The 14243-nt window shown below is 37.2% G+C and overlaps 2 protein-coding genes and 1 long non-coding RNA gene across 8 annotated transcripts in view; all 3 read left to right on the top strand.

Moving 5' to 3' along the window:
* LOC105215599 (uncharacterized) overlaps nucleotides 1–13003 on the top strand; it is a 192697-nt gene extending 179694 nt beyond the window's left edge. For 3 of the 6 annotated variants that reach the window (XM_054232263.1, XM_054232261.1, XM_054232262.1), the window contains 2 exons: nucleotides 2693–2863; nucleotides 11264–13003. In XM_054232263.1, the coding sequence (XP_054088238.1) occupies nucleotides 2693–2863; nucleotides 11264–12282 (1190 nt within the window). In that variant the 3' untranslated portion in view covers nucleotides 12283–13003. Of the gene's footprint in view, nucleotides 1–1100; nucleotides 1349–2692; nucleotides 2864–11263 lie in introns of all 6 variants that reach the window. The other 3 variants (XM_011189606.3, XM_054232260.1, XM_054232264.1) reach the window with 2 other exon arrangements.
* Nucleotides 2870–3847, top strand: LOC128922301 (uncharacterized). The gene is made up of 2 exons (XR_008471525.1): nucleotides 2870–3272; nucleotides 3455–3847. It is a non-coding gene; the product is annotated as an uncharacterized LOC128922301 (long non-coding RNA).
* On the top strand, nucleotides 6007–7696 carry LOC105215598 (PE-PGRS family protein PE_PGRS16-like). Its single transcript, XM_029042473.2, has one exon. The coding sequence runs from the start codon at nucleotides 6051–6053 to the stop codon at nucleotides 6858–6860; it is 810 nt and encodes a 269-aa protein (XP_028898306.1). The 5' UTR covers nucleotides 6007–6050; the 3' UTR covers nucleotides 6861–7696.
* Nucleotides 13004–14243: the final 1240 nt, after the last annotated feature.

Raw genomic sequence — 14243 nt, 5'->3', positions numbered from 1 at the left:
ACACATTGAAAGTAGCTAGATCGGAGAGTAGTCGCGCGCAACGCAAAGTAAAAACACAAACATTTTTCCAAAAGGTTCATAACTTTAATAAACATATTTTGAGTGGCATAATTTTCATGAAAAAAGTCGTTTTTAGACTGTACACTGACAGCTCACAGTGTAATACACTTAAAAATTTGACGGTTTGGGAGGAAACATTCAATATACAAAATCGTATATCTTGAAAAGTGAGGACGAACCACACTAATTTGAAATTTCGAAGTACATACTAATACTGGAAATCAGAGTACTATCAAGCAATTAAGCTACAGTTACATTATTAAACGGTCCTATATTTTACAGTATCAGGGACCAAAAAGTGGTTAGACAGTTAGTTTAGTCGTATATTTATACCAATCTACATCTCTAACACTGCAACAATAACATTGCAATTAACAAATTCTCGTAGCATTTATGCTAAAATATATACAACTTACAAAAAAGGATAATAAGCGAAGTCCGAAAGAAATATATTCGCCCATAATTACTGAAAGCTTTGAAAAATTAAGCAATATTGAACTGAATTTGTACACAAATGAATTGAATTGTTCTAGTTAGCAGGATTTCAATTAAATATTGATTCGCTGGTTTAAATATGATAAATTCAAAAACATTTGGCATATTCAACAAACCAAAATTGACATTCGCCAGCAAATAAGAAGTCAGCGAAGCGAGTCCCTTTGTATTCGAGAGAAATCAAACGTTTTTTCATTAATTTGTTTTGTCGCAATGGCGCAATCGTAAATATGGCAGCGTGTCAAAGTGTCATATCAATATGGGCAAATATAAATAAAGAAAGCCAACCGCATGCGACAACGCAAATATTTTTCAAACCGCCGCAACAAGCAAATAATAGCATTGCCAAAAAGTACAATGAAAGAGGAACACCCCAACAAAGCATCATTTTATTCGACCATTTCCAGCATTCTTCCACATTTTTCATGCTTCCGAAGATTTGTGTTTACATTCTGAATATTCTTCTCTCCTTCTTATTTGTTTGATGTTCATATTTCATAGCAACTAATTTTACAAAAATATATTTGCCTTGCCTTTCATTGCAGAAATATCCGGACAGAAGATATATTGAAGCTGCAGTAATAAGTCAAAGTGACCGCAAAAGCAGCAGAGCATAAAGTGGTCGAGCAATTGTGAAGAGTAAAGCAAAATAGAAATTGAAAGACTAGCAGACCGTAGACAACGACTTGGAGCATAGTAAAGGCGAATATGTGGCCGAGAATGGGCACCGCTGGTCTCGCTGCCGGCGTCTTATTGCTGTTGTGCGTCGTTAACAGCGTCAACTCTTTCTCAAGTATGTACCAAAACGAGCGAAGAGCGAGGCAATAAACAGTTTTATAAGTCGTTAAATGTTCAGCTCAGCACCACTGAGTATTTCATTACATTACAGTATTTATTTCGAAACTGCTCAAACTAACAGAATTTTATAAGTTTGAGTGGGAATTTGCAATTTGTGGTATGCAATATGGGGGAAAGAAAGGTCTTTGAAAGTAGTTTGCCACTGCAAATTTTTTATTATTGTTAAAAATAACAAACAAAAATATTTTTAAAAACTACTTTCAAAAATACGAAATAAAAACAATTTCATAAAATTCAAAGAAATTGCAAGTCGCAGACAATAACATCATAAAAATATAATTTTTTATAAATTATTCTAGAAAATACAAAATAAAATCATTCTCAAACGTTTAAAATTATTCTGAAATAAACATAAAAATATTAGAAAAATAGGTTAGGTTTGGGAAAATAAATTCCTTCAAATATTTTTCTAACTAAAAAAACAGTCTAAATGAATTAAAGCCTTTAGGGATTTCTACTTTGCTCCATCTTGCATACCCACTTCCACTCCGGAATGTTTAAGTCTTTAAAACTTTCAAGTGTATTTCGTGAGCGCGCATTTAAGGAGTTTACCAATTTTCATATCTCATCATCATCATTTAAATGTTCAAATCACCAACCGACACTTTTTACTTTTGCCTGAAATCCTGAAAAGCATTCCCACTTCAAGTACTCAAGTGTTTAGAGCAAACAAAGAACCCTTAAAGACACACACAGTCAGCTCTTTCATCCTATTTCCGGTCACGAACACACTCAAAAACACAACCAAACAACAGTTAGGCACAAAAAACAAACTCACATAAATACACACCCTTTCGCATACACTTCAAGGCCGCATTTTTCACGCATTTACACATTTTCATCAATTTCCGCAACATTTTGTAAATATTTGAGTAATTTTCACCCGCGTCAGTGTGTTGTCAACATGTCATAATATTATTTATTATCAGCCCATTGGCAATGCTCAGAGCACACTTAGACACCAACCTCCTTCCCCCAAACACGAAGACATGTAGCGCACACAAAACAAACAACGAGCCATTTCCATTCATCATCCTTTTCTCGCCTAAACACGCACACACTTTTTCATGTTTTACTGTCTACTCTCCTTCTTGAGTTCCGTTTTTACTATTAATTTTGTTTTTTTGTTTCATATTTTTCTCTTCTTCACTTTTTTTATTGTAACAATTTTATTTTGGTCCTGCGAAAATGTTAACAAATCAACAATCACAACAACAAAAACAACCTGTCTGCCCACGTTGGCATTGCCTTTGGCGTCACCTTTGTCGCGCCACTACAGAGTATGGACGCGGCTGCAACGACATTGGCTGCTTGCCCACCGAGGAGTGCGTCATCACCAGCGACTCGTGCAGCTACACGCAGCGCGAGGGCAAGGACTGCGGCAGCTACCCGAAATGTCAGCGCAAATCTGGCTCCAGCTCATCGTCATCGGCGCCAGTTAATCCGTCAGGTGATTATTATTTTTTTTATTTTATTTTTATTTTATTTTTACTTTTGGTGCAGAAGAAATATTGAAATTTAGTACCTGTAGGTCAACCGCAAGGCATAATTTTGACTCATTTTATTTGTTTCTATTTTTTGGGAATTAATAAAGTAGTTAACTGTCCGTTAAAAATCTCAAAAAATAAGTGGAGAAAAAATGCAAATATATTTATTAGAAGTTAAAAGTACCAATCTCGAACTCTGAACTAAATACCATACGAACTACTTCGAAATTGAATTCGAAAAATTTGAAAAAAAAAATTGTCTAAAAGCCTTTGTGATGCAATTTGTTATAAATCAATAATATGAAAGTACATGAGTTTTAAATGCAAGATTAAGATTCGTTATATTAAAATTCACCACGCTAGATTTATAAGGTCTAAAAAATCTTCACCGAAATATTTGAATTTTGCAAAACAGCTAATTCTTGTATTAATTCCCAAATATTTAGATAAAAATTCAAAACTTTTAATTTTTAAGAGCTTTAGGAGCTTAATTAGCGCTTTATAGACTATCCACAAAGCTTTCACCAAAAGCTCAAAACGAAATCGTTAAAAAGCGCTTGAATTAAATACGGCTAATCTACATTTAAGAATTGGTCTGAGAACGCTTGCAAATGTCACCGCCAAAATGGACACATCACAACACCAAAAATGTCATCAAAATCACAAAAATAATGCTAATTTATTTACACAGTGGCCACGTCAAAAGCAAATAACATACATATATTTCTTTCATTATATTTCGAAAAGTTGTTGCTTTCTTCAAAAAAATTATAATTTTCTGTTCACATATTTGGTTTTGCGAATTTTAATTTGCTGCAGTCATCGCCCAAGCATTGAAATCATAATCACAACCATTGATAATAAGCTAGTATATGGTTTTTAAACGAATAAAAAAATGTTGCTTGCACGCCTAAATGTATGCATTGTAATATTTATTGTAAATTGCACCTATTAAATCACTTTTAAAATGTATTCTTTTGAGAATTTTTGAGAATTTAATTTTTATCACGCATGTCTTTTACTATCTTGCATGAAGAGTAGCTTGCTTAACAACTAACTTAATAATAAAAATAAATATCAATAAGACATCCATCCATCCATCTCTCTAACTGCGCTCAACTAACCAAAAGCATTTTATTATCTTTCTCTCTCTTTCACTGGCGCTCTGTGGTTGCTGCATAACAAAATCAAAATATTAAATAATAAAAAAACGTAAATAAACAATTTCATTGCACCGCCTGTCCGCACCCCACATCATAACACGTATTCAATGTGCTAATCGTGTCCAGGGTCCAGTTTCAAACCTGGTCCCGAGCACGCCATCTTCTCATCCGCCTCATCCAATCCCACGCTTAACACGCACACATATTACACCGGCAATGGCGGCGGCTCCTCGTCGGCTAACGGTGGCGGCAATTCATCACCAGGTGGCAGTCATAATAACATAAATAACGGTTATGCGAGTAAGAGTAGCAACAATGTAAATTCAAATTATGGCAACGGTCACGATGGCAGCGGCAATGACAACGGCGGAAACGGCAGCGGCCAAAAGTTGCGCCCGAATAGCGGCACCGGTGGCATTGACCCGCACTATGTATTCGGCGCACCGCAGTCGGTGCCGATCTTACCCAATCTGCCCATTTTCCCCTATAATTCACCCACACAAGCACCATCATTTCAACAATTTCCTCAACCCAATCATCCAGGTAGCATGCTGAATCCCGGCTATCCGGCCGGCCTGCAGCCCGTCAACCCGTACAGCCCATCGTTCGTGTTCGGCCAGCAGCCCTACTATTCAATGCCAGGCGGCACTGGTGGCCCGCCCGGTGGCAGCAACGGCATACTTGGCGGCAGCGGCGGTGGACTGGCCCCGCCCAGCGGTTATTACGGCAACAGCAATGTGGGCTATCAAAGTCCGAATATGTACAACAAACCACCGCCGCAATACCAAAACCAGAACCCGTACAATCGCCAGACGCAGGGACATCCATCGGGCGCAGCGCAACGCGGTGGTGTGGCTAGCTGGCAGACGCTGACCATTGTTGCATGCGGTTACGCTCTATTGACGGCATTGGTGTCGCAGCGTTTGGTCTGCGGTCGCAGCACGTAATGTTGCATGCAACGTCGTTGTGGCGGAGATGTTATAGTCTTGTTATCGACGGTCAACGTTTATTGAGTGCTTAATGGGTTAAATAATATTAAATTTTGTTTTCCACTACGATTCGGTTATCTTTTTGTTGCTTTACACTTGAGTTGTTGTAGTTTTGGTACGACCATTCAAAGTGATGGAATGGAAACTTAACGGTGCGGACTATAATAATACTATAAGTAATGAACAATAATTTTTTATTGCATATGATGTGTTTGAAAAAATCCAAATTGGAAAACTGAAATCCTTTGAAAGTCTGCGAAGAAATTGAAATGATCAAAACAAAATTGTAATATTTTTCATAAAGTAAAATGCCCCCAAATGTAGGCTTTATTCATTGAAAATTTCGGAAATTCGGTTGATAGACTATTATCTGCCTGTTGTTTTGTTTTGAACTTCCTTACATCTTTTGATTGCAATATATATTTTTCGATTTAGAATCCAACCTTCTAACTCACAGCACTTGGTATTTCATACTTACAAATGTTCGTCCTGCCGCACTCTCTTTCACTACTCTAAAACGGATTTTCATTTTACATTTTCTGTTGTACTTCCATTCACCTTTCCATTGCAGCTGCTGTCAAGATTTGCGAGGATTCTTTAATGCTCTGTGAAGAAAATTCGATCGAGACCGCAAGTTCTTCCCCTCCCAATAACTCAAAGCATCGTTCAGTACGATCGCCGCAAATTTTGCTACCACCGCCACCGCTACCTGGGCCAACAATTATTAGGCCGGCTCCACCGATAGCACCAATTCCACCAGGTCCTCCAATGATACCCATCAGACCGCCAATTAATCCCTTACCACCACCTATGGTCGTACCTTCTGTAGCACTACTGCCGGCACCTGGACCACCACCACCTCCTTTTCCTCCTCTAAGTGGTGGCGGCAAAACGGTGATTGTAAAGCCGGTGGTCATCTTGCCCATCGGTAGCGGATACCTGCCACCAGGCTACACTCCTTCTTACTACGGACCGTCGGGCCTCTATCCCTATCCGGTATGGGAGCTCCTGGGAACGGACAAAGACAACAAAACGGTATGAATGGACGTGGTCAAATGGGGGGTCAAGGTGGAATTGGGATGGGAATGAACGGACGTGGTCCAATGGGAGGACAAGGTGGAATGGGGATGGGAATGAATGGGCGTAGTCCAATGGGAGGCCAAGGGGGAATGGGAATGAACGGACGTGGTCAAATGGGAGGACAAGGTGGAATGGGTATGGGAATGAATGGGCGTGGTAATATGCAAGGTGGAGGCGGAATGGGAATGGGTAGGAACGGACCTGGACAAATGGGCGGACAAGGGGGAATGGGTATGGCGAATGGGCAACGCAGAATGGGCATGCCAAATGGACAAGGCATGAATACTATGAACGGTCGCGGTTCCATGGGAGAACAAGCCGGTATGGGGATGAATGGAGGACGTCGTGGACCTGGTATGAATATGCAAGGTGGCATGGGAATGAACGGCCCCAATGGTGGTGGTTCTTATGCCCCTTGGTATGGATATGGCGGCGGAAATGGAAACCAATGGAACAGAAATGGTGGAAACAGTTATGGTTACGGACAAACCATGACCAATATCAATGGACGTCCGGTGTATGGTCAATCGTTTTATACCATGAATGGTAGGACCTATGCAATGGGCTATAGAGCCAATGGACATGTATTGACACCTCTATCAAATAACACATTTGTGGATGGCGCTGGCCACATCTATTACATTGCGGCAACGGACGATCCTAACGCCTCCACGGACAGCAGCAACTCTGACAGCACAAGCACCACCAAGGCCTCCAGTTGGCGTTAATGCTTAACAGTTAGCTTAGTCTACAACTACTAACTTGTTTCCCTCTGCAAGAACACACTTGAATAAATATTTAAAATGTTGCATTTCTCTCACCTCTTTTGATTGGAAAATTTATTTTGTTGGAAACTCAAATCTTTTGATTTTTAGAATTCGACAATCAGTTAGTGTTCACTCAGTTCTTCCGCTGCTGATTGAATTTCGCAAATGTATTCGATTGTTCTGTTATTCTGCTTTTCTACTTATTGTTGTTGTTTGAACCCTCCTTTGCTGTTGTGTTGGCATGTGGTCTTAGAAGTATTTGCATTTCTCCATTTGTCTATTTGTCCATTCTACAAAGGAAATGCAATTAAATTGTGCACACATTTGTAATCGATTTTCGGAAATTTCTTCCACTTGTTTGGAGAGATATTTAATTTTAGCAGAGAATATTCCTTTTGCATACTCTTAGGATTGCACGGCATTGTTTCCACCTACGACAAGGAAGTAAGGGAGCATTTGTATGGAATAGAAGTACCAAGTGCTGAAAATATTTAAAATTGTAAGGATTGAAATAATTAATTGTTAAAATTTCGAATATTTGAACATTATACTAAAAGAATATTATATATTCTCGGAAATTTCTTTACTAGCATACCTTTGGGAACTTCTTCGCATAACTTTGAAGTATTTCAAAAAATTGTCCCACAGCTTTTCTTAGCAAAAACTTGTGTTTAATCTTTTTCGAAAGTATTTTGAACACAACGAATTATGCAATGAAATTCATACACAAAACTTAATTTGGCATAAGTTAAAAAGTAAATATTAAAAAAAAAAACAAAAAGGTAGTCGAATAAATAATAAGTAATGATAGAAATCAACCCTGTATAGTTACTTTAAGCAAATAATAACAGTTATAGACATGAATTTGTATTTAAAGATGTAATGCCAAATAACTTAAATGAGAAAATATTTTATTTTTCAGCGAGAAATACAAAATCTCCACATAAAAAGTATTATTTTAATAAATTCCGCAATTTCGAAAGGAAATTATTCAACTGAATTGACCCACTAGAAACGTTGAACCAATGTAAGATACTATGCTATAATACGCTCTAACAGTAACAAATCTTCGGATTATCTACAGATAAAATTTAAGCAAAACAAATTTAATTCAAATTGTGCCCAAAAGTATGCAACAAAATTTTGAAAAAGCAACACTCTTTCGCGCCTTAAATAATAATTCTTTTGGGTTTTAGTAGGAAACTTTCGTTTCAATTCAGTTATTCTCAGATTTTCTTGCATGTTTTTGCAAGCTATGCTTTTTTGGCAATGATTGATATTAAAAAAGTTTAAAAAAAAGAATATCAAACAATAAAAATGTATATGGTAAAAGTAGTCAGCAATAAGAAGCAATTTAATTATTGAAAAAAATATGACTAAAATACTACGAAATATATGGCAACCACTAAATCAAAATAAAATCTCGAAATCAAAAAAGTGTAAATATGGAATAAATATCAAATATAAATATATATAAACTAAGTATATTGTTGCAAGGTGTTGGCATTTAAGAGAAGTTCTTGAACTTTCTTTTTTTTATTAAGAAACTTAGCATGTCTACAAAAAAATAAATGCATATGGCAACCCCATAAGAATGTTAAAGCATCTCTTGTATCGCATATTCTGTTTACCTCAAATATTTTTGTATGTAAATCATAAATAAACAATTATTTTACTGTTATCCAAAGCAAAAAAAAAAATAAATCTTTTTATTTTCATAGAAAATATTTCAGCTAAAATCGTAAATTTATTTTTATATTTCCGTCCGTTGTTACTCATTTGCACTCATACACATTGAAATACATACAACAACAACAACAACAATAAATGGCGAATGCGGAAACTGGTGCAAAAGCTGCCAACTGAAACTCAACAAATGCAATCAAATTAATTTATTAATTATATAAGTGATTAACATAAAAGCTACTAACATTGTTTTTTTATACGCATAACGGCATTGAAAACGCAAAACTAAAGGAAGTACATACTATAACAGATACCAGCTACTACATATATGTATATCGGTTTGCATGTATATATAGGTATATATATATATTCATATAGACTTAATGCTATTAATTATAATTAACGTCGAACTAATGGGCATTTAGTATTGAATTTAGCATTTTATGCCTTTCATAGAATTGTGTTCATTTTAACATAACCAAAAAATAACTAACAACAACAGCGAAAAATGGCATAATGTCAATGGCAATTATTACTAACAAAATTATGAAAATATTTAGCAAACCCAAAAAATAAATCTTAACACAATTTGTATATATTTAAAGTGGGAAGCATACTAAAACATTCGCATTTAGCTAAACAATAATAATTAATTAATAATTTGAAAAAAATATTAACACAACTAAAGACTTATTATATTTAGTGAACTTGAAAAGTTGTTTAGCATTTAATTACAAAAAAAAAACAGAAAATAAAAAAGCTAATAGTATAAGATTCAACCAAATTCAACGAAATAAAATTAAGTGGCAACATAACTTTGCGAGAGCGTGTGTTATTAGCGTTATGGCTTTAATTAGTAAATATAAATACAAACGATTGAGCGTAAATATGTAAGACCTAACAAAAACAAATCGAGGGTTTTAGCACTATAATTACTTGTTACTAAGTGTAAGCATATTCATACATGTAATTTAGCATTTTAATAAATACTAGTATTAATAAATATAGACCAACCAATAGACGCTTGATCAGGCATAAGAAAAAAAAACAATACATAATTAAAATGTGATGGCTTTTGGTTATTAATAATATTTTTAATGACGACGCTCTTGACCCAAATAGATCCCTTTATTTTATTATAAAATTTTAATTCACCCAAGTGAAATAAATACTCAAGGTAAATGCCCTTCCAAGTTCACAACGACAGATCCGAATGATAACAGAATCGCAATCCTAAATGAGCGGGACTAGCGGGAGAAAACTCAATTAAAATTATCTGGGTACATAGTCATATAGGTATAGAAGGAAATAAAAAGGCGGATGAGTTGGCCCGCTCAGGGGCAGCTGAGAACACAGTTCCCTTAAACTGTCCCAGACCTTTCAGTTCTCTAAAGCGCTGCATAAAACAATGGATGCTAGGGAAACATCTCAGCTCCTGGAACATGTGCAACACTGGTCGTACCGTAAAACTACAATAGGAGGAATATTGACACTGGACAGACCAAAAAACTTCTTATTTTGAGCAAAAGAGAGCTTAGCTTTATCACAGGGGTTATCATGGGGCACCTACCTGTAAGAGGCCACCTGCAGAGACTTGGTATAGTAGAATCGACGGAATGCAGGGCGAAGGTGAAGATGACGAGACACGAGAGCATTATATTTGCGAATGACCAGTCTTCTGTCGGTTAAGAAGAGATATCTTCCATAGCTCCCAATACGCTAATCTAAGAGAAATTGGACAGCTCGGATGGAAAAAACTCCGAAGCTTGGTTAAATCGACCGTGCTGTTCCGGTGATGCTTATCAGGGTACCTTCGGGGAGCACAATGGGCCTTCGCCTCCCTTTTCAACCAACCAACCATCCCACCAATTGAGCACCAAACTAATTGGAAGCTTATCCTGAAATCTCCTTACATACCCTGTCCTTCTGCACTTTCTGCTATGAAAAGGTTGAGCAATATCGGCTCAATCCTTGTAGTACCACAAATTACAGAAAATCCGAGATAAATTCACTTATAATCAGGCAGTTATGCCCAATGATTACCGATTCGAAATGGAGATGTTCCCAATATTAATCCAGAGATAATCGACCTTGTAGAGAAAAGCTGTCCTAGGGTTCAAACCAGTCATCATCAAATATTAAACATAGATTCCCTTCTAATTGAGGTTAGGTTGGATCTATGAGTTCAATTAATTCATTTTTTATAAAATTTTTTATTTAGCAATTCTTATTATATTTTCGGCATATTTTTAATGACTGAAGAATTGTAAGTAATTTTTGAAGATGAAAGAAAAATTATTTTCAAATTTTCAACCAAATCGCATCACATTTTAGACTAGTTCTTACTTATTTAGTATTCGTTCATTTTCATGCGAAATTAGTAGAGCTTTTATTATTTTTACTAATTTAAATTACATTTTGCTTTGTTGTTTTGTATTATTAGTAACGCATTTTTACATTTTGTTCTTTTCTGTTTTAATGCTTTTGTGGCTAATTATCTACTGCAACACACTACGCGCTTCCGCTCTGCTAACTTGTGGCTAAAATCAACTAAAAACTCACTAAAAATGCCGCTTCGCTTGCAAAACCCGCCAATATAAAAACAAAACACTTTCAAATCATCCTCGCACCACACACTCGTATACTTGTATACTTAATGCAAACGCGTCTGCTCATAGTGAGCACCGGCACTACACACAACTCGTACAATCCGAGCGCTCCGGTGCCCGATCTTGGTGATGGCAACAGCGGCGGCAATGCTGGTGGTGGTTTCGGTGGTGGCGGTTCCGGTGGACACAGTCTCTATCCCACTTTGCCCAATAGCCCGCCTGCAGGCGCACCCAATCCTTACGGCGGCTACCAACCACAACCGGGTGGATATCAGCCACCAGCAGGCGGCTACCAGCCACAACCGGGTGGATATCAGCCACCAGCAGGCGGTTACCAGCCTGGAGGTTATCAACCCGGCGGCTATCAACCTGGTGGCTACCAACCCGGTGGCTACAATCCCAATGCTGGTGGAGGCGGTGGTTACGTGCCAAATGCGCCAGGTTATGGTGGCGGCAGTACTCCACAGAAACCGAAAGACAAGGAAGGCGGTGGCTTCTTCTCCAGCTTCTTCTCCAATCCGGCGGTAAGTCAGGCTGTATCCGGTATTATTGCAGGCCAAATAACAAAGAGCTTGCAAGGAGGCGGCGGCGGCGGAGGTGGCGGCGCTAATGGTGGCGCAAATGGCGGTTACCAACCCAGCGGTGGCTACCAACCAAGTGGTGGTTATGGTGGAGGTGGCAGCGGCAGCTCAGGTAGCGGTTCGTCAGGCAGCAACATACTCGGTGGTCTACTAGGCAGCGTGTTGGGTGGTGGAGGCGGTACCAACGCTGGAACTAGCAGCAGCGCCAGCAACTTCTTGGGTAGTCTTCTTAGCGGTGGCGGCGGCAGCAGTGGTGGTAGTAGTGGTGGCGGTAGCAGTGCCAGCAATTTCTTGGGCAGCTTGCTTAGCGGTGGTGGCGGTGGCGGTAGCAGCGCCAACCGCGCTGGCGGCAGCAATCCGATTAGCGAAATTTTGGGATCCCGCAACTTTGGCGGTCTCTTCAGTGAGAATCCTTCATCCAGCTCCTCCGGATCATCCGGTTCGTCTTCGAGCTCTCAGGGTCCCAAAAGCTATCCCACTCAAGCGCCAATGAACTACTACGGTTAATATGACGGCGAAAAAGACGAAGCAGAGAAAGTAAAAATAAGAGAAGCTACATTTCCATTATACTCGTTGTTTCAGTTAAATGATATTCTTTTTTTACTAACAGGGCAGCTAAGATTTATTTCAATTTACACCAAATAATATATACTCTAACTAAATGTAGGCAAAAGATAATAATTTTACTAAAGAAAAGTATAAACATTAACGGTAATCAAAGAGCAAGACATTTTTCGAAATTGAGAAAACTGTGGCTGGAGTGGCACAGAAATGAGAACACCTTCAGCGAAGAGTAATGTAGTAATGTAGTAATGTATATATATACTCGCTTAAATAATAAAACAGATTTTAGAAACTAATAAATAAAGGCGAAAATACAAAATGTACTCATAGTTCGTAGAGCGAAAATGATTTTTTAACTGTAAAGCTATATTATTTGAGAACTGCTGCAATAACTCGCAAGAAGGCTAGCAAAAAGTTGACATACAATAATTTTACCAATCAATTAATATATAAAAATGTACATATAGACGAAGCATATATACAAACAAAAACGAAAATGTCTTTAGAGAAGTGTTCACTTGAATGCAATAATTTTTAATTTTCATAACTTCGTACGTAAAGAAGAGAATTGGTTTGAATATCGAAGGAATTCTGAAATGTAAATAAATAGCTGAAATCAAATAAATAAACGAAATTATATAAAACATATGTATTTAAACAAAAACCGTGGTGTTTTGATTTATGAGGCATGAGAATGAAGAAGGTGAGTACCAAATTATTTAGGTGGAATGAAAGTTATCAGAAATATTTACATTGTTTTAACTAATTACGTTACCTGAAATATTGCAGACTGTTGACACAGAAGTTTTGTACCTTTAAGAATCCACCAGAAGGCGCTAAATTTAATTTTTTCTAGAACTTGTCCATATTCCAAATATGACACTACAGCACTAATTCCAAACTAATTCTTTCCAAGAGAATGAGTCATAAAAAAAAAAGTGTATTCTCTGTTTTTCGAAGTTATCCCCCAAAATCAATATATTTCGACTCTCTGGTCCAATACCCAGAAAAAAGTCGATTTTGTTGTATAGTGTAGTGAACAAAAGAGGGCAAATCATTGATTAAATTTAAATATCGATAGATAATTAAATTATTTTTTGATTAAAAACCATTGAACTTAATATGGATGCTTCTAGTTCGACTCTAACCTAACAATATATATTTTTCTCATCAGAGGGCCGATCCATTATCTATTGATAGATATTTCGAGTAAACGCAAAAGTTGCTTAGTCTCATTTTAATTTTCTCACATTTCTCAAATAGTAACAATTTCTTTTATGATCTATGTTATTATCTAGTTAAATCCAATATACCCATGATATGCTGTAGATGCTCATGTATATCTTTTTAATAAATACCTCTTTATATTATAGCATAACTTGTTTATTCGACTCGCTGGTATACAAGGTTAGATATATCGAACTCTTAAGCTGAACAGATGTTATATTTTTATTAAATATTTTGTAGAATACAGAGTTTTTATTTACTAAAATATTAATTAACAATTTCTTACAGGAACATCATTACTAAAATAAAAATTGTTGAAGATATACAAACGCAGGTAGGTAGGTAGGAGCGCTTTTGCCAACTCGTCTGCCCATTCGTTACCGAAGATGTTCCTATGGAAGGGAACCCAGACCAATTCTAATGGCACTTTGTCTTCCAGAGTTCTCAATGCCTTGTTGCAGTTATGGACTACGCTGGAGTTAGTCAGTGGCGACGACAAGGCCTGGAGTGCCGCCTGACTATCTATATATTTCATTGTTTTTTGTATCCGCTGGTAGTTAGCCAATATAACTTCACAGGCCTTCTCTATACCCAGTACCTCCACTTGGAAGATGCTAGCCAAGTAAGGTAGACGGAAGGAGCGAGAAATGTTAAGATCATCGGAGTATATACCTATG

The sequence above is a fragment of the Zeugodacus cucurbitae genome, chromosome 5 (genome assembly GCF_028554725.1).
Source record: "Zeugodacus cucurbitae isolate PBARC_wt_2022May chromosome 5, idZeuCucr1.2, whole genome shotgun sequence".
Lineage (NCBI taxonomy): Eukaryota > Metazoa > Arthropoda > Insecta > Diptera > Tephritidae > Zeugodacus > Zeugodacus cucurbitae.
This window is presented reverse-complemented; position numbering and strand designations above follow the sequence as displayed.

Coding starts and splice junctions, on each gene's coding strand:
- LOC105215598 (XM_029042473.2), top strand. CDS start 6,051: ATGGGAGCTCCTGGGAACGGACAAAGACAACAAAACGGTATGAATGGA.